At 35.2% G+C, this 22,245-nt stretch overlaps 1 protein-coding gene across 1 annotated transcript in view; it reads left to right on the top strand.

The window, feature by feature from the left end:
• The window catches only part of LOC136832859 (dynein axonemal heavy chain 5-like), a 401,416-nt gene that overhangs the window by 119,015 nt on the left and 260,156 nt on the right, over positions 1 to 22,245 (top strand). Inside the window, 3 exon segments of the mRNA XM_067094521.1 lie at positions 6,370 to 6,572; positions 11,883 to 12,065; positions 18,187 to 18,388. Coding sequence (XP_066950622.1) covers positions 6,370 to 6,572; positions 11,883 to 12,065; positions 18,187 to 18,388 — 588 coding nt within the window.

The raw sequence follows: 22,245 nt of genomic DNA, 5'->3' as shown, positions 1-22,245 counted from the left end.
TAAATGAAAACGATCGTGTTTTGTTAAGAAAAAAATCAGATTCAAAATCTATTTGATATCAGTACAAAAAATAAGTTACCAGCGCCCAGGAAAAATACACTTTTTTTTTTTAAGTTTATGACCTTAATAATAGTTCATTTTCTTATTCCTTACGACAATTTCTTTTGTATGCTTATCTCTTTATCTTTTGTTCTAGAAATCATACAGGCGTTGTCGTTTTTCTGTCGCTAAAATTAACATTAAGTTGTCGAAAAATTCCATTACCAATTCTTCGACAAAAGAAGACAGTGCGAGTGGTGGTATTCTGGTCAGTGAGGGATGAGACTGTTCACCTCTGAAAATAAATCGTGAGGAGCCTCTCATTTGAAACGACGGATTTATTTATTTATCTGCTGAAATAAAGTCGATAACATATTGTGAAAAGGCTTATATGTTCTATTTTTGACCACAATTTAGTAGTCGTCACTGAAATTTGGCGAAATGAATTAGATGCTCAACAGCATAAAGTTGGTCAATCTTTTCAACGAATGATTGTGAGTTTGTCTCAAAATGACATTTAAATTATCTTTATACGTCTTCTTCAGGATATTACTTAATTTTTATTATTAACCAGGGTTTATAGAGATGATTCTATTAAAACTATTGACATATGATGTATATGATTATTCTGTTAATGGTAATTACAGATCACTTTTTAACCTTAAATATTGATGCATCTTGGTGCTAGACACCTTGAAAGTTAATCATTGATTTCACCATTTTCATCTTTTACCTTGATCTACTTTTCAAAGTTTAAAAGTCAAAGCGTTGGAACTTTGCTCTAGATGACTAGAGATATCTAGTCTCCATAATTCGGCATTTTGTTTCGAAGCTACTGCTTTAACTATGTTTCTTTGTTGTTTCACAACCATAGGCCAAGCTGTAGGTCAGCATTTTATTGTTGACTTCTTTTTCTGTGTCAAAGATTGATTTAAGGATGAAAATGTTGTTTTGTTTCTTAATTCTGATGAAAAATGTTAGGGGAGTATTTAGGAGTTGGATAATATTTTTCATAATGTACCTGACTTGGATTTAATAGTCTAAATTTGCTTTTTTGTCTGAATTTAATGAAGCAGGGTAGGCATAAGTCTTAAAGATCCCTGATTATTTTTCCAAACTGGTTTTGACCTTAACATACTTTTTAAGGGCATAGGTCTGTTCAACGGCTAAAATTCAGGGTTTTAGGGTTAGTGTATTGGTCCCAAAGATTTTTTTACTTTGATTACTTCTTCTAAGGCACAGAGCTATCCATAGGAGAAGCGTAATTGGTACCGATAAAAATGGCATCTGCTCATCCGAAAAGGATTAAGAGTATTTGATGAAGAAATCATAAATGTCTACATAATTTATTTCACTGGTGATTACTGTCAGCAGAATTATGAAGTTTTGCATCAGTGTTCATTTTGGAAGTATATCGAAAGGCTTATAAGCAAAGGAAAAATGAACTTCTGTTTGGGTAAAAAATCAGAGGATGTTGAAAGAACTGTTCCTAGGTTGTCTTAGAGATATCTGTCATGCAAAGAAATACATGTATTAAACAATTAGACGAATAAGAGTACTCCTTTGGTTATCTAAACTACTATTTTTGTCAAAATAAAGATGATTTTCTCTTCCCAAAATTAGATTTTTTATTGTTATTCCAATGAAGAGAAAAACGCTGAAAAGTAATGTTACATTCGTAATATGTCCTTAACCGAATTTTAGCTGTTCCTCTATGTAATATCAAATACGAAATATGTCAGATATGATGCAGTGAAAAAATAAACAGGTATAAATGCGCCGAAGTTTCTTCGGCGCAATCGAGTTTTCTGTACATCGTATAGGCTATAGCAAAATCCACCGCTCTTTGCAGCTAAGCTTACGTCACGACCATCCCTTGAAGCTGACTGGTTGGCAATAGTTTCGAAAAGTTGGTCAATCTGTGGTTCTTTTCATCTTCATTAATTTTGGAATGGTTGTTTTACAGAACAAAAATACGCTCTGCTGATTATCAAAAGGAAACCTTATATTATCCCCTGAAATAAAATCATAATACGCATCTCCCTAAAAGTGGTCGAAAAATAGGAAAATATGAATGAAGTCAGGAGTTCTCCGCGATGCTGCAGGTTTTTTTTTCGTAAATGAGGTTCACCTGAATACGGAGGTGACACAGGGAATGTCTTGTGTTCGAATCGGTGTTCTTGAATTACAGGACAATAATAATTACCGCCCGATATTGTCAAGCGTGTTCGCCACTTTAAACTCAAACAGAAAGACTTTCTCAGAGTTATGCAGATTGATATTTTATATTGACTTTAGGGAATTTTACTACATTTTAATAGTCATAAAATCGATTTCATTGCAACCTTTTAAATATTCGGTGGGATGACAAGCAGTGATTGCATTCTACTAAACCAGAATATGCCTGTTTAACTTAAAATTACAGTATGATAGGATTTAATTTGCTGAGAATTTTCTTAAGGACATTTTCTCCTTTCGAAATAACAGGATCATAAAAAATGACGTAGACCTATAACGTCCTATGTCTTTTTGTCGGTTTACGCAGTTGTGACGTTTGAATTATAGGCCTATCCCTCTCTTACATTCAGCCGTTTTATTGTGGTTATTCTTGCTTCTGTTGCTGCTGCTGCTATGGCGCCTGTAGTGCCTCCGAAAATTTTTCATATGGTAACCTAACATTGCAGAATAAACATAGACCTTTTCATAAATTACTGGTGTAAAGAATTATTTGCCTACTATTTTTAATTGAAAATTTAGTCATTTGTTTTAATTAAAAGTAATCGAGATCTTTATTTTTATAGTCTGCGCTAGAATATTCTCCTAACAACAGAGAGAGAGAGAGAGAGAGAGAGAGAGAGAGAGAGAGAGAGAGAGAGAGAGAAAATTTACTGACTCTTAAGTATCCTTTTGTCCAACAGAGCAATCTAGGAGAATGCCCCCAAAGGCAAATGAATCATGGGCTACGGGTAGACTGGTTTGGATAGTCTCATACATAACTTTTCAGCTATCATTTATTTTTCCTGATTTCGTTAAGTATATTATGATGCCTCCCTACCATAGCCTTCATTTTCATAGAAATGCTACAGCAACCTTATATTTACTCATCATCACAGTAATATAATTTGTTATCCCTTCTGTGAATGTTATTTTCAATGTATTTATTGCGAGCAGTTCAATAGTTGGGCGTAAGGCTAAGACAGCCCTATGATTGGTCTATGTGCACCTTCGGCTACATGCCATTAAATTTTACTTTTATTCTTTGTGGTATGAGTGGCTTTACATTTACTAAGGCCATTGACGCAAATACACATGTATGTGTATAAGCACATGCTTATACACGTACATTTCACCGCATACATATACATTCTATATCGTGGGGTCGGAGCTACTTTATTAATTAAAAACTACTCTATTTCCAACAGAAACGGGTGGAAAACTATTTGCAATAAGAAATAGACGCGTAGGCCCATGCCCTGCCATTGCCTCAAAATATAAGAAATTGACGTGTAGGCCTAGTCTTACAATGACATTAACATTTGACATACAGGATTATGATGAATTCATAACTTAATATCGGAACTGGATGCATAAGTCTATGCTTCATTTCAATTAATGTGGTCTATGTGGAATCGCTTATGGAGGCCAACACCAATTTAAAAGAAAAAAAAAAAGCCAGATGCTTGTGTATTTAGGCTGCACTGATAAAAAAAAAAGATGCACAGACAGAATAATCCAAGATCTTCGTAATGATATTATTATAACTTAATATATCTTTTATCGGAGACATCAATTAGATACTTCACAATTCCGGGAACTCAAATCTGTGGTGTCATCGTCCACGTAATGAACTTAACATGACCGAACGGAGTGAAATCCGCACTGGCAGGTGGCAATCATTTTGGACTGTTAACTAGTGTGACGTTACTCTCCTTTCGAGAGCTAGCCAATCACTGGCGTGCAGTGGGCGGTGCTTAGCTGCAAAGGGCCATAGATTTTGCTTATAATCAAGGCCACCGAAAATAGATCTCTCTTTCGGTGGTCTCGGTAGAATTCGGTATGAGACGCGGCCTATGAAATTTACACCATGGCCCGGTGTGGCCTGGCCTATATCGTTGCCGGAAGCTAACTTTAACCTTAAATAAAATAGAAAATACTGAGGCTACAGGGCTGCAATTTGGTATGTTTGATGATTGGAGGGTGAATGATCAACATACCACTTTGTGACCCTCTAGCCTCAGTAGTTTTTAAGATCTGAGGGTGGGCAGAAAAAGTGCGGACAGACAGACAAAGCCGGCACAATAGTTCTTTTCAGAAAACTAAAACTAACATTTATTTAAACAGAAGTTTCTAATTTTGTACTTTGTTTGCTACGTTTTACTAATTTAGTTCTTCTTCTTCTTCTTCTTCTTCTTCTTCTTCTTCTTCTTATTATTATTATTATTATTATTATTATTATTATTATTATTATTATTATTATTATATTTGGAAGGAGTCCCTCTTTTAGGGCAGTTATCAGAAACAATTGCTGTTTCAACGGCATTCAGCTTGAATAGTCTTCTCTGCTCCTCTTATTATATTCTTCTCGTCTACAGATAGGTGGTATAATAAATTTCGACGACTTCTACAGCCAAGAGGGTAGATCCCCGAGGTGAAAACTGACCAAAGAAAATTCCTTCCACCGTGATATAAATCCGGCGTTCCTCCTCAAATAGCTGTCCTCCCTTTAATTTCATACATTCTCTCATTAGATGACCACCAGCATGTGCGTCGAGGCGTAAGGGTAAAATAAACAACAAAAGCAGAATATCTTTCCATGTCCTTTGGAAATAATATTATACCACCTACTGGCAAACGAGAAGAATATAACAAGAGCAGAGAGGACTCAATGCAAGCTGAATACCGTTGAAACAGCGTGTATTATTACTACTACTATTATGATTATTATTAAACCCTCTTTTAAGCATGTAGTTTGGAAGGTGATAGCTGTTTTCTGATAACTGATTTTTCATGGTTACTGCAATCTGCCAGTAGTTCGCCGATGTTTGTTATTCTTGGAAAGGAAAGCAGTTGCATTCTGCCGGCAACATCGGCGACTTACCGGCAGAATGCAGCAACCCTGAAATATCAGTTATCAGAAAGATAGGCAAGACTCTATATTAACTGAATGTAGCTGATGCACTATCACTTTAAATACTACTTATCGTTATTATCATCTCCGATTTTGATGAAGCCTGGTTATCCCCAAATGCCTATTTTATAAGGTTTACAGGTCATTTTTAACGTCATATTATCATCACTTCCTCTACATAGTCTCAGAGACTGTCATATGAAGAGGTTTTTTGTCATCAACATTAGGCATTAAATGTTTAAGTATTAATTTACATATTTTTTTCCTTTAATGTTTCAAGGTCATAGGTCAATCAGAAGGTCGACATTTAATTTTTCTACGATTTTTCTTTCTAATCACACTGACGATTTACTTCGGGGCTGGTGACTATTTTTCCAAAATATGGTTGGCTTGCCTTATTTTTAAATTTCAAAGGTCATTTCGTAAGAGTAATCCTATTTCGCCTCCATGTTGATAGAAACTTGGTTGGCATATACCCTGATGTATTTAATTATTTTTCATTACATTTCTTTTAAACCGGGAAATTTCTCCTGGCCACAGTCAGTTAACTAGAAATTTTTTATTCAGAAATTATATTTGTCTGTAATATTCACTAATTTTCACGTCAGATGCTGAGCAGGCTGGTGATTACTTTTCTTAAACGTAGCTTATTTTGGCCAGTGCAAAGAGGTACATTTTGTTTCGTCTGTTTTTGATAAATCTTGGTATGAAGGAACCCTTGGCGTGGCGATTTTTCTTCCAAGTAAATTTGATCTTGCCATATTTCCTGAGGTTGCAGTTCGATTCGAAGTCAAAATTAATTTTCGCTTATTTTTATGAAACCTGGTAGGCATTTACTGTGGGGATAGTAAATAGTTTTACATGGCCCATTTTGAAGATGATAGGTTAATAAAGAATCCACAGTTTTATCCATTTTATCTCAATAGCCCAGAACTATGATAGTTAGGGGTCTTTTGTCTTTAAACGGTTCAATGGTGACTTTGGAGATTGGAACAGTTGCCTCCTTCATGTAGCTATAGAGTTTCGATTCATCATCTCTTCAAATAAATTATCTTTCTTACAATCACCTTTTCAGCGTTTATTCTTTTCTTGAGAAGCAAAATAGTTTCCTGTCATCTTATGACTTCAAAATTGCATTATGTGATGTCAATACCAAATGGTGGTACCCAGCGTAAATACAGTATATACAATTACTATTTCAGGAGAAGCGACCTTCATGACTGACACTTCAGTCAGTGATGATCAGGGCGTCGCACTCTTGGAACTCCAAACGTCTTTAGTGTATCCTGGAGTCCAAATCACTCCAACCTTCGAGGAGTTGCAGGAGGGCCTAAACAAAGTATGTAAAATCATTTTGTCAACGGCCAAAGGTGTCTCTCAGTGGATACGCTCCAGCAAGGACCAAGTGAGTATTTTCCTGAAACGGGAATTAAAGTCGTTTTATTTCAGGGTCCCTAAGTTGCTCTTAGGAGCTGTGTCAATTTGGACCGTTTTTTGTTACAGCAGCTCCCTAAAATACCAATTTAAAGAAACGTAATATCAGCAACGACGGACTTTCATAGTTCTTTTGAAGCTTTTACCTAAAATCTTTATGGCTCGGGATGTATTTTTACCCATTTGCTTGCTTACCTTTCCTAGTAATGATTACCCTATTATGTTTAGTTTATGCATACAATTACATGTTCAGACAAAACTGTACGTTTAGTTGCAAGAGGAATTACGTTCTACAATTTCTATGTATGTTTAAAAAATACATTGGTATATCACTGCACCTGAAATAAAAAAATCTGTTAAAATACATTGATTTGGTGAACATAAGAAAGTGGACTAACTTAATGTTGATTGATTTTAAAATCAAAATGGTAATGAAGTCATTGAAAATATTTCTTTGCAGCATACACACACACACGCCCACACATTATGTATATATATATATATATATATATATATATATATATATATATATATATATATATATATATATATATATATTATATATCCTCTTCTCAGCTTAGTCCCTTTTCTTCATGGGGTCGCCGTTTTAGATGAGCCGCTTTGTCCTACCTGTGTGGTGCGCTTCTGCTTTGTCAAGTCCCTTCTCCCTCAATTCTTCCCCCACACAATCTCTCCATCTCTTTTTTGGTCTTTCTCATCTTCTACCCTGCACTTCCATCTCCATAGTACGTCTTCCAATGTGGTCTTCCTCCCTTCTCAGTAGGTGTCCGTACCTTCTTTGATGTTTCAACCACCTTTGTTGACCCTCTTATATACTCATTCCTAATACTGAATTCATTTATTACACCAGATATCCATCTTAACATTCTCCTCTCTGCTACGTCCATTTCTTCTCTGTCTTTGTCATACTTACCGTTTCTATACCATACAGCATAGCTGGTCGTACCACTACCTTATGGAACTTTTTCTTTTGTCTTCATAGCACTCTTGTGTCACAAAGCACTTCATAGGAGCTCTCCAATTGTTTTAACCTACTTGTATCCTATCTTTTACTTACTCATCCATTCTTCCACCAGCCTCTACTATAGACCCTAAGTATTTGAACTTCTCTACTCTCTTTATTTCTTCTCCATCCAACCTTATACTCTTCCGGTCATCCCCCTCAATGGTGGTACACATATGTTCTGTCTTTGACTTGCTTATCCTCATTCCTCTATCCTCCAGTGATACTCTCCACCTCTCCAACATCCCCTCCAGAACCTTCCTCCGCTCTGCACACAATCTCATCTGTATATAATATGCTCCATGGCAGTGGCTCTCTTACCTCCCCCATCACGATGGTGAAAATAAATGGACTAAGGACTGATCCCTGGTGTAATCTAACCCTCACCTCAAATCCTTCAGTCTCTCCAACACTGTTCCCCATTCTGGTATACACTTTCCGATACATCTCCTGAACCATCCATACATACTTCTCTGGGACCATCTTCTCCCTCAAACTCCTCCAGATGTCCTGTCTCGGGACTCTCTCATAGGCCTTTTCAAGATCTATGAACACCATATGTAAGTCCTTTTGCTTTTCTCTGAATTTTTCCATTATCTGTCTCAGACAGAGCATGCCATCTGTTGTTCCAGTTCTTTTTATAAATCCCAACTGTTCTCTCCTATTTGTACTTCCTCTTTCAGTCTGGCATCTATCATTCTTTCTAATATCTTCAAAGTGTGGGACATCAGTTTAATACCTCCATAATTACAACACTCTTGAACATTCCCCCTGCATTTGAAAATTGGTATCAATATACTTTTCTACTCCCCTGGTATCCTCTCTTGATCTACAAACTTTTCTATCAGAATATAAAGGATTTCCACTCCTTCATCTCCTAATGCCTTCCATACTTCAACTGGGATCAGGTCCAGACCTGTCACCTTCCCATCCTTCATCTTCTTTAAGGAACTTGTCCTTTCTCTCTTGTTAGTCTTTCGTTTTCTTCATACAGCAGTTATTCAAAATATTCTTTCCATCTTTTCAAGATATATTATTCCCTTCTTTGTACAATATAATTTCGATCCTTAATTTGCTTGATATGAGTGATATCTCTGGTGCTAGCGTTTCTCGCCTTTGATAGTTTCAGCATCTTCTTCAGCCCTTCTCTTGTTCCCAGTCTGTACATATGTCATCAGATGCCCTTGCCTTAGCTTGAGCTGCCACCTTCTTTACCTCTTTGTTTTTCTCCCTGAGCCTGTCCCTGTCCTCCCTAACTGTGATTATTCCCATCTCTTATTTGCCCTCTTCTTCATCCCACCTCCAGCTCTCCTTTTCCTCCTATTTCATCCCAGATGTTTCCCCAAGTACCTCCATTTCATACTTCTCAATTACTGCTGCATTATTTGTCCACCATTCCAGAACACTTTCAGTTTCTAGATCAGGTTCTCCCAACGCCTTTCTTTTAAACTCTCTTCACCTATCACCCTCCTTTGATAACTTTACCACTTGATTTTCCTTACTCGTTTTGTTTTAGTTTTCCTTTCTCTTTCCAGCTTCAAGTACATACATAAAAGTCTATTCCTGGGGGCTACATGGTCGACTGAGATACCTTTGCAGTTTTTGACTTCCGATAGCCTCTGCCTTCCGTAAAGAAAGTAATCTATTTAAGAACATCTACCACCACTCCTATAAGTAACTAGGTGTTCCCTTTTCTTTCTGGAAAATGTTTACTATTACCATGGCAATAATAAACACATTTTTCAAAAAGAAAAACTAACACCTAATTACTTATAGGAGTGGTGGTAAACGCTTTCGAATAGATTACTTTCTTTACAGAAGGCAGAGGCTATGGGAAGTCAAAAACCTGCAAAGTTATCTATCCCAGGAGACTATGTGGACCCCCAGCAAGATTTTTGTGCATGGACTTGAAGCTGGAAAGAGAAAGAAAATCCAAAACAAAACGAGTATGAACAATCAAGTTGTGAAATTATTAAAGGATGGTGATAAGAGAAGAGAGTTTCAAAGAAAGGTGTTGGAAGAAATTGATCTAGAAATTGAAAATGTCATGGCAAAGTCCATTATACTCTCCTACGTTCTCTCACCTATCCCATGACCCCCATGCACACATCCATTTTTTCATTTTCCCCTCCCACATGGGCACTGAGATCTGCCCCCACCACAACCATCTCATGCTCTTCCAGCTCCTGCATCACTCCATCCATATTGCTCAAAAAATGGATCTCTTCTTCTGTGCAACCCACTTGTGCATATGCACTAACATATTAATCGCTTCTCCTCCACAGCATATCTTCAATCTCATGATTTGGTAATTCTTCAAGTGCACCTTCATCATTGCATTCTTCAGTTCCCTTAACAGATATAAATATATACCAATTCCATTTCTACCTTGTGCATTCGCTCCACTATAACACAATTTGTATTTGTTACCAAGCTCCTTTGCTCTATATTTCCTATCCATCGTGTTTCCTGAACACATAAAACATCTACCTTCTATCTTATCACAAGATTAGTCAACTACCTTCCTCTCCCCATCATGGACCTAACTTGCTCTAAAGCCTATGTGAAATAACTTCTTTAGCTGCACCTGCTCATGACGCAGTAATCCTCACACAGACAGAGTTGGGGTGATGTACCTGTGCATCGTTTACGGAGCAGCCTTAGTACTCTTCTGTTCCATTATATGGCTCATTTCATATTAGCTTTTGGCATATTAGGTTTTTATGTTTGGGTGTCCTTACTGACACCAACCCTCGCTCTTTATTCGGGCTTGGGACCGGCGTCAAGTTGGGCTGGCTCGCCCAGTGGCTAGTTTATAAATATATACATACATACATACATACATACATACATACATACATACATACATACACACACACACACACACACACACACACACACACACACACACACATATATATATATATATATATATATATATATATATATATATATATATATATAAGTAATGCAATTCCATTAGTAAGCAAAACATTCAGCTCTCTCTGAGCTTGTAACTATATGAGTAAACTAAGGAAAGGTTCTTGACTATAACAATGAAATTAAATAAAAAAATGAGTTGGTATATATATTTGATATAGTCTTGAAGAGTTACCTCCAAGGTAACATGAAACAAGCGGTTTGCAGGTTTCCTTTAAAGTCCTACTTGGAATTCAAATTCCGTAGGAACACTCCACTTTTCTTGATTAACACGATTGAAGAAGAGTGGTGAAAAAATGAAGCATCAGAATTAAGTTCAGATCTATCTTACCACTTCTTAACAATACACTTCTCCACCCAAGTAAAAGCTGCTTCTAGGAGTCATGTTCTTTACGAAATTGTAAGTTGCAAAATCTAGTCTACAAGAGTGTACTTAAAACTCTGTTGAGGTATTCTTCATATTTGAGAGAGAAACTTCACTCATATGCACACCTCCACATCTCACAAATTTCTTTGCCTTTGGTTCCCCAGTCCATCTCTGTCAAAAGCGTGGACGGAAGTACCTGACGTAACAAACACGTCCTACTTTGAGTGACGACACAGCCTCGTCATCATTGTTTATCAGTGTTATTCAATGTTCACATACTCCCTTTAACCTTCACTTCTTTTATTCACTATTCACTCCGTGTTACCTTCGAGGAAAATCCTGATGAAACTGCTGGCCACAGTTTGGAGCCTTTCTCTTTCAATTTATCACTGTTGGTTTAACGCTAAAATTGCAAACACAGCTTCCCAGTGGTCAGTACTGTCAATCTTTGCTGCCATGAGTAATCGTAAAGGTATTTCTCTAATAACCACAAAATGTCCTTCAAAAGGCACGCAAACTCTTCAGAAAAGTCACTCTTTTTGTAATATTTCAAATTAACACATGTATATATATATATATATATATATATATATATATATATATATATATATATATATATATATATATATATATATATATATATATATATATATATATGCAGATAGATAGATAGGTATGTGTGTGATTATATATATATATATATATATATATATATATATATATATATATATATATATATATATATATATATATATATATATATATATATATATATATATATATATATATATATATATATATATATATATATATATATATATATATATATATATATATATATATATATATATATATATATATATATATATATATATATATATATATATATATATATATATATATATACATTATGAAAGTTAACGAGAGTAATCTGATTTTCCTCTTGAAAGCGCTCCGATGAGGGTCAGGACATCTCCGAAAATGTTGCTGAAAAGAGGCGTGTTTGGAGAATGCAAGAACAGGTCTTAGAGGTCCCCTCGAAGAGACGAAATTATTACAAACATGTATATGAAAGTAAAGATGTGACCAAAGTTTTGAGCCATATGCCCAGTTCCTTCCAGTCTACAAAGGCCGTAAGTAGTAACAACGGGAAAAATGTCAGTTATTTCTTGTTTGCTTTTTGTATTATTATTATTATTATTATTATTATTATTATTATTATTATTATTATTATTATTATTATTATTATTAGTAGTAGTAGTAGTAGTAGTAGTAGTAGTAGTCGTCGTCGTAGTAATTCAAATCTTATCCAACAGTTACGAACTAGAGCTCGCAGGAAATTCTTAGCAGGTCGGAGGAAATTTGTCCCAATCTTTTATGGCCCATCACGGTATGGGAAAAATAATAACTGTCTAGTAAATTTCGAGCTTGGTCGAAATTTTGAAATTTAACTTCAGATCGGAACCAAACAGTTTAGCGATTCGCAAATTATTTATATGTAGATAGGAGTGGTTTGCAAGACTCTGGAGGTGGATTGCAGAAGTTCAGAAGTGGCTCGTGCGTGAAATGCCAATCCCCGCGATTCTAGTCCACAAAAAAACCATCATAGTTCTTAACAAATCTCGATAAATTGTTGGATGTCTTAGGCGCTTTGTACAGTCACTCAAAAAAGTATTGCAACATACTTCAAAACTTTTCAGACAACAGCTTATAATAGTGACATCTGGCGCTATTTGGCAACTCCGTCGCAAGCGCATGAAACAAGCACAGACACGAATGGTGCGTCAGAGAAATTGCCTCCCGTTTCCCTTAACACGGTTTTTATTTCTGCCTATCATTATTATACTTCCTTTATTTCTCTCGTATCATTATTATAACTCCATTGTTTAATCATTCATTTTCTCTCTCTTTCTCTCTCTCTCTCTCTCTCTCTCTGCCACTAAGTATCCATTGGGTGTTACCTGATTTTCTCCTTATACTTTTCCATTGGGTTATTTGTCCATGAGGAAGAAAGTCTCTGAATTTGCTCCCATAAGGACTCAATGGATGACTAATTATAGTTTTTCATTTGACTCTTTTACTCTATCTTTACGAGCGAAATTTTTCAAAATGTTTCGTTATTTTTCGTAATACGGATTTTTCACTCACAATTCTCTCTTATATTGTTAACCGAATAAGAAAAGCACAATTCCTTGTATATATAAAACGAATAAATTATTGTTAGGTGAACGAAAACTTCTGGAACATGTTGCAAAACATTTTTGAGTGACTGTTCAAAATTTGTGACTTCTCGGAATGCATCGTAAGGTATTTCTAAGTCATGCTTCGGATGTCACCGAGCGTCGATCAATGAAGAATAATCAGAATTTCAATTTACGGGAGTCCGGAACTTCCAAATATTTTTGCATACACTCTTAACGACTAGCCTATAGCAACCTATTTTCGTCCCTGCATAAGATATAGACACTTATGTACTTCCTTCTTCCTGTCCTGAATCTTCTCAGGCCTTTCCCTGGAGCATGTCTTATTTCCATTTTTCTTTGTTGTCTCCCGTCTTTTTCATGCAAACAGATTTTAAGAGTCATTGTAAGTTTTATAGTCTCCGATATACTTTTCCAGCTGAAGAAATTATGATTATTCCTCTCACCCGCTTTTATCAAGTAAATTTTCTTATTACCAATTAAATTTGTAATTGCGCCCAAACCACCCCTTACTCGTAGTCCCTTTCTCTGCTTATTTTGTTGTCTACACTCGCAGATTCGTAAAATTATCACTGATTTATTTATAATTGTGTTCTATTCTACAGTAACTGAATATTTCGTTTCGTGTATTCTGTACAAAGAGTTATTGAATTCTGCCAACTTTACTTTTCCAATGAAATTGTTTACACTTTCCCTGAGCGTTCTCAAGTACATATGCGTGTACCTGTTTTACTTATCAATAATTGTTCATAACTGACGCAAATAGCTTATTGCTAAACAAGTTAACACGATTTTCAAGCTCATTATCAGTCAAGTTAAGATATAGGCTGCGGCCGCGAGTACAATTCATCAACTCTTTGTTACATGAGGATCATTAAACTGGTGAATAAATCCTTGATCACATTGCTAAATGAACTTTTGGCCGCCCTCTTTACAGAAATTTGCTAGATGGAATTGGTAAATGTACAACTTTTTATAAAATTCGTCATGGATATAAAGTTCTTATGCTTACTTACAATTGCCAAGTACAAATTTTAAATATACATGTAACAAACATTTTTGTTAGCGTCGTTCACATTATGAATGTGACTTTTATGTGAGGTATTTTTGCATTTTACTCTATTTTGGGGTAATGTCGGCTTTGAAATTATCTCACCAAACGTGCACAAGTTATGTAAGGGTAAAAATTTGAATTGATTAACATTCTTATTTTATATTTTCTCAAGAGATTGAGACCACTGGAAAATAGAGGTTATTGAGTTGCCAATATCTGATATCTTTTTGCAAAAATATCGTTCTTTATATTTAACTGGGTAGCATGAGCTTTGGGACTGAATCTCACGAATACACATAGGAGCTTGATATTCTAAGTGATATAAATTACTGGCAGACACTGTGTGATGCTGCAACGATCAAACATTTTTATCCGATTTTGAATTAAAAAAAAAACAACCCATAAACCAATTACTGTACCCGATGGTTTTATCATCGTGACTGCAGGTCCAGCTTTGCCAACAAAGAAAACCCATTAAAGAACTACAGAAAGAGGGAGTCTATATGAAAAGGTATCTTGAAAAGTCAGTAGCAAATGTTTAAAAAGTACACCAACTCGAGAAATCATCATTCAGACAATGAAGCGATGTATAGATATAAAATGAACTCTGCTGTAATCCGATTTTTCAGGTGATAAGGAAGCCAGTTGTTATATATGGCCAAAGTAACTTTAAAGTCAGAGTTAAGTAATACTACGCTTTCACTACTGGTAGTGTTAACAAGTCTTTGATTTCATAAATGTAAAGGGCAATTTGGAGCAAACACAATGAGTCAACAGTGTGAACCACTAATTTTGGAAGTAGCTTTATTACTACAAGATGGAGTTAAAGATAGTAACAAGGAATTGCTCTGGCTACCAAATCCACAGGTATTGACTGAAAAATACATTTAACCTCTGAAGCTCCTAACCAGTTCTTAGAAATGTTCCTTGTTAGTAAAATAGTTTCGTCAAACGGAGCTCACTTAACTCACAGTCTTTTTCGGGGAGGGATATCATCTATGCCATAAAATGAGTGCATGTCCAAACTCTAAATCGTATTGTGATTCCATGGGTTGTAAAAAGTCTCATAATGCTGAACTAGTTAGAGCTTTGAATGTTCGGGTGTGCTAAAAATATTAGCATAATGGATGAAAAAATATAAGCCACCCAATAAGGGTATATCTTTACTTTTCAGTTGTGCTTGCTTTTGACATCATAAGATCAACAATAGGAAACACTCAGCAGGATTGACATGACACACTGAGAGAATATGAGTGTTATTCAGCAGCACCTTCAGTGAACAAGACCAAATGAACATCATATACCGATTTGTGTATCTAAGGAGAGGGAAGTTTCCCCACCAATGTTGGTGGCTGCCCAAGCTCTTCCCCTAGCTGAGGCAGTTTTGTTAGTGCCAGGAAGTTTAATCTGTTATGCATGACAAAGAAATCCAAATGACTAGCGCTTGGACACAGTCTGGTATCGAAATCAGAGACAACAATTAATGAATCAGCTACAGAAATATCTAACGTATAAGAGATGCTTTCTCAGGCAGTTTGCATAAAATAATACTTATGTATAGAGTAGATTACTATTATCATGGACCAGGCTCTATATGCTAAGGGAACAGAGGTAGCTTGGAAAGAAAGACTGAAATTTGAGATCCTTCTATTGACTAATAGAAATCTCAATATAATACAGAGTTATACTATAGTATCAGCTACAGAGAAACATTTATGATGCAGCTCTTCGGGATATCACTGTTGAACTGCATTTACCAGGGAACGGGTTAACTGACAATGTTCTTGATAGAAAGCAGAATAACAGAAGGATCCATTTCTACAAAGTGATGCGTGATGTACTGATGTCCCGGGAAGATTACTTTGGAAGACAAAAAAAGCATCATGCCACAGAACTTCCATATTTAGATCAAACTCTACATGTCATAATGGATTTATATTACATACTTGGGCATCTACCTTTGAATCCAGTTAAAATGAGGATCATACAAAAATATTTTACATTATCAATGCAGTTACAAGGATTTTAAGCTACATGGCAATGAACATCTAGTAGGTTTTTATATGAGTAAACTATGAAATTAACTGGTACCTGCAATTGCCATTCGTCTGGAACATGATTCCTCAGTGGTTTGCAGTGAATAAAATGAAATATTTAAGGTATTTATCTGCGCGCTATATCCCAATGACAGTTGAAAGGGATATATCTTACCACATTGGCTCATTATTTCTCATTTCATCTAATGCGAAGACGCCCTTAGCCAAAACAGCCTTTGCTCACACAGAAGTTGAAAGTGTAAACAGAGGTACACACACATTAGGTAGGACAAAAGGTTTGTCGTAAAATAGAACACGGGACAGACAAGCATTAATATCTGGTTTCAGTTTTTGGGTAGAGTTGTCACATTCTTAGTCATGCTGATGTACAATCATGAACAATAAAAATTTTCTAGAAACAACTGGATTAAAGTCTTTTCAGCTGTGCTGCAGCAACAACTAATGTAACTCCTCATCTGCAGAAACCATAGTTAAAGGAAAACGGACTTTCAACATCCATGCTGAGATGATAGACGCAGGGGCGAGCTTTTAAAACCCAGTGATGAAATTAAAGATACAAATTTTCATTGTGTTACAGGAGGACACTATTCTCAGAGAAGGAGCAAAAAAGAGGTAACACAAAAAGCTGATAAGAGGGTGTTTTGAATGCATACTTCTGTTGAACTAATCTACATTTTTAATTGCTTTGGTCACTTAGATAACTTCCAATATATTTAAAAAATCAACAATTTGGGTGAAAACATATCATCCCGTCCATCTTGGGGCCCATCCTTGAGTACTAACATGATTGCTTTTGACAACACCACTGGGCAACAGGAAACACACTGCGTAGACAGGAATGTTATTTAACTGCTACCTATAATGTGCACACCAGCAAGAATTACACTTACAGTGGACAGAAACGAGAATGATCATTCCTCACCAACATATGAATAGCATCTACCAATCTATATATCTACCAAAAGGGCACCTTCCCCACCATTATTGGTGTTCATCTGACTGATGCAGTTTTGAAGGCTTGAGAGTTTAATCTACAGTGGATGATAGGGAAGACCAAAAGGCTGTTTCTACATTGTATATTGGTACAAATGAATAAATAATCAGGTCATCCGCTTATTATGAATCTGAGACCAGAAGTTTCCACTATCACCAGGAATGTGAAAATCAACCTTTCTTTTATTTTGAAACTAACCTTGTAAAAAATGAGGTTGCTCTGGAGTGTGACTGAAGCCACTGGAATGGCTTACACAAAGTCTGAAAAGGCTGAAATATTTCGTTGTAATATCTAGAAGCAGTGTCATAAAAAGCTGAATGGCGTACAGCACAATCTAAAATCTAACAGAACCTGTGAAAGCCATTCATAATGAATTATAACACTGATATTATATGCATATTTAGGTTTAGTATTACCTCCACCTTAGAATGAAATTAAAAAAACGCCACACGGAGAAAATTATGAAACTTTCATAGTACAATTTTTAACCAATTTCCAAAAGTAGATCCAGAATAAAACCAAAGAAGTAATTTTTGAAGATGAATCTCGAACAGTTTATAAAGACAATAGCAATAAAGTATAATAAACTAAGCTTTAATGGATTTAGAATTTAGAATTTATCACATTTCATATCGCAGTGCCAGTTTTGTAGGTTACTATGAGGGACTTGCCAAATATTTCAATTTCGGTGAAACAATGTGGCTGTCTGTAAAGATGGCGGCAAAAGATCATTTGGCAAAGTGATACGAAGTCCATTAGCTGATTTTGGACTCTGCAGATGTTAGGCAAATAAAAAACATAATGAAATTTATTTACCGGTTTGTTCATGAATTTCAGCCTGCTTATGTAAAAACTTGAGGTGAAATTCATACCATCAAGTCAATTTTGATAAATATATATAAATTACTGCTGTACACTAAGGTAATAATAATCCAAATGTACTTCTAGGAAATTACCAACAACTTCGCTCTCTGGAATAAATATCATCATCTTTGGAAAACTGAGAAAGAGTCGGTAATCCGCACCTTTATAGACACAAACCCGACGCTTCAAGACTACGACAAAACCCTTAAGAGCTACGTCGACCTAGACAAGAAAATCAACGCTGAGCCAAGTAGATATAGAGTGGGCGTTTATCAAATAAACAATGGTAAACAACTAATTAGCAAACTTCTTAATTCTCTTTAAGAATATGGGTGTCGAAGTCGTTTTTATGCATATCTTTGACTGTGAATACTTAAAACAGAAGCAAGGAAGTAACACTTTCAGGTACTCCTCGTGTGTGTGTGTGTGTGTGTGTGTGTGTGTATATATATATATATATATATATATATATACATATAAATATATATATATATATATATATATATATATATATATATATACACACACACACACACACACAAGTGAAGTGAAGGACTGGCATCTTATACATAAAACAGTTTATTCTCCAGTTATATTTTCAAGGCTGAAACAGTTGGAGACACTATAGTAGCATAACTTTACACTTAAAACATATCCATATATATCTTACTGAAAACACAAAAGCGCAGAAATTAAGAAAATGAATAAGACTGAAAAACATTGATTCAACATAGAATTGCACACAAGAGTCCGTCCGAGCAGTGAAAGTGAGGAGACTGAATGGAAATAATAATAATAAAAAAAATTATAACAAGTATATAAAACAACAGATTTGGCAACAGACAATTGTGTAAACGACAACTCGGAGTGTAGGATTGGGACTGTCTTTTTTATTAGAAGAGATTCTGAAATGTTAAAGTCAGTCTCATTGTTTACTCTTCCATCAAACTTATAGTCTTTATATTCTATGTAAGTTTTATATATTTTCGAGTGATGTCTTATGTTTGAATGTTTACGGTTGGACAGCCTACTACCCGTTCTAAAACAAAGTTCTCTGTGTGCTTTATGCGAACTCTTAGCAGCCTCCTCGTGTATCCAACATACTGTAGGTCCCATAGTCATATCTTGGGTAAGTATATTTGCGTACGACATTCGAAGACAAAGTGGGCTGAGACGGCTCTTAAAGCGAACCGTTGACCAGATGGTTAGTGGGCTTTTTGGAACAAGTTCAGGATCTATAGCAGGGTGAACTTTCTGAAATATATGTAGGCATTTTCTCCTAAGTACATTACTATGGTGCAGTAAAGATCATAGATGGTTCATTTATCTTTTCATTCAGGATTTTCCCTAGAGCGCTTGTAAACAACCGTGAGGGAAAGCAATTCTCTTTAAAATATTCGGTTAAGAATAGAATTTCTTGGTAAAAAGCAAACCAGTTCGATGTATGAGTAAATTCCTTGTGAGGTAAAGTTGAGATGGCATTAGTCTTGAAGTTAAAAAAAAAAAAAAAAACAAGAGCTGTAAAATTTCGTAAACAGTCCTCCTCCTGGATAAAAGCCATGGTTACCCTACGAAAGATAAAGGTACAAAAATTATAATTTATTGTCCTCCTCCTTGTCCAAGGTAAACTTTATATTGGGGTGCTGTCTATTAATAAATTCTAAAAATGCATCATCTTCACGTTCGTACCGAAATAGCGCAAACGTGTCATCTACATATCTACGATAAAGCAAAGGGTGGAACTTAAGAGGCATTCTTCCAGAATTTTCTCTTCCAAGGAGATTATAAATATGTTAACAAACGTGAGGCCAATCGGTGACCCCATGGCAACGTCTTCCATCAAAACAAAAGGCGCGTCCAGCACGGCCAGTTCTAAAAACTGTCTGAAGAACGTCTTGTTAAATCATAAAAAGAGAATCTGGATCAGGAAATAATTTGCTAAAAATAGTCTCTATAGTCTCCTCTACAGGGACATTGATGAAGACCGATCCTACTTCAAGGCTAACCATGAAAGATCTTAATCCTGGAAAATACTTTTGCCAGTTTATAGTTCGGGTGTAGCGCGATGATAAAATAGGTCTTAGGGGACTACATCCTTGTGCGTTTGTGGCATTCCATAAAAAAAAAAAACCATCTGATGGCCCCTAAGAAAATAACACTGGTAAATATTTTTACTGGTCATTCAAAATAGCTACCATTTTTTTTTCTGAAATAACATTTGTATAAAATAACAGTACCCTTTCCTTTCTCATTTTGTTATAATGATATCCTCTTCTTTAGCGAGTCATTTCATGAGTTCGTAGCCATTCTTCTTGAAAAAAAGCTGTCCATCTAGTTTGTAGTTTGTTACAAGTATCATGGACACAACTTTTTTAGGGAGGAATGGTTACGAACTCCTGAAGGGACTGTGATTCAGTGTTTTCAATATAATATACGTGAATAATATATTTGAATATGTTTTATGTATAAAATGCCTGTCCCATCGGTTCGCCTTTGTATGCTATTGAGCAACAGCTCCATTCTCTCTCTCTCATATATATATATATATATATATATATATATATATATATATATATATATATATATATATATATATATATATATATATATATATATATATGTATGTGTGTGTGTGTGTGTGTGTGTGTGTGTGTAGGTGTGTGTAGGTGTGTGTGTGTGTTTCCTGGTGTGATATCAGGAGAACGTGTGTTTATGTGAATTAGTGGGCGTCTGTGTCTAAGTACGAGTGCGTCAATACGGTGTCACGTAGTATCACAAAAATTCATATTAGAGAGGGAGAGACATATAAAAAGTTAGAAATTTAACTTCCCTTTTAAAATAATTACACATAGAAATATAAAATACAAAAGTATCATTTGCAATGTGACAATAGTAAAAACCTTGACGACAGTCAGTTGATTTTTTTTCAAAAGTATCAATTACATAAACTTATATAAACGTATATTTTTATTGGTGCAATTCAGTCTGTAGATTGACACCTACCTGTAATAAAATGTAAGGTTTCCTAAGCTTCACTGTGTTTTAGGTGCTTTTTGAGGTTATTCTTCAAATGCGACATTTTGCTCGTTTTCCTTTAAGTCACTCGAAAACTAACCCCAGTACGATGTCCCAGCAATCCTTGCAGTACTTCTTCCATTTTTATATTTGCTCGAGGCTCATATAAGTCGTCACACTCTTTAGTCACTCTAAAATGCTGAACATCACATGCTCGAGGGAATTCAAATAATCATTCAGGCAGTACATCTTGAATAACTTCAAAAACTTGTAGATAGATGTCATGATATAGCTAGTATTTCCTTAACCACTGTAGCATTTTTGAGTTAAGGAGAAGTATGATCGTATTTTCGTTCCCCTATTGTTGCTACTCTCTCTGCGAAAGTTTTGTCATTTTTGAAGACGCTGAGTTTGAGTGTTTGAAGTTGCACAATTACGTTTTTTAATACTGCATCACTTTACGAAATATATCGTCCGGACCTATTTCTTTTTTTTATGGTCCGTATATATATTTATTAGTTTGAAAAAAAATTTTAATAAGAAAAGAAGTATCAATTGAAGCAAGTGAAAAATAAAACTGCAAGAAAATTCCTTGCTTTATGCAAATTTTTAAGCATGTTGTCCGAATCATCATGAAATATTTCATTATGTTTAAATATGAACAGTCCTACCAACCGTGTTAAAAGAGTATCATGTGTATAAAGATCTTTCTGTTAAAAGAAAGAATGTTATTCTAAGTTAGCAAATAACATATTATTATAAAAATATTATATAATTTATAATTTCCTCAAACTAAATACAGTCCGCTTTCCTGAAGGGTGGTGACATACATTGCCGTATGCAGTTTGGTTGGCACGCCTGCAATGTCGAATGTTGAGTAGACCGCTTTGGATGCACGATAACGTCTAAATTTTACATATACCAGTTTTCTTTTTAGTACCATCAAAAGCCTTAAATTGAAATAAATTTTTTTTTTACAAATACGCAAAAGAATTCAGATATACCAGAGAAGGAAATTGGGATTATTATTATCTTTTTCTTTTTTTACAAATTAATGAATGAAACCGCTTTATTGAATATATGTGGTAAACATAATTTACTGTTGTTTTACTTTAATTGTGCTGGAAA

This window comes from Macrobrachium rosenbergii, chromosome 50 (genome assembly GCF_040412425.1).
Source record: "Macrobrachium rosenbergii isolate ZJJX-2024 chromosome 50, ASM4041242v1, whole genome shotgun sequence".
In the NCBI taxonomy this organism is placed as follows: domain Eukaryota; kingdom Metazoa; phylum Arthropoda; class Malacostraca; order Decapoda; family Palaemonidae; genus Macrobrachium; species Macrobrachium rosenbergii.
Note: the sequence above shows the minus strand (reverse complement) of the source record. Positions and strands in the feature narration are given on the sequence as shown.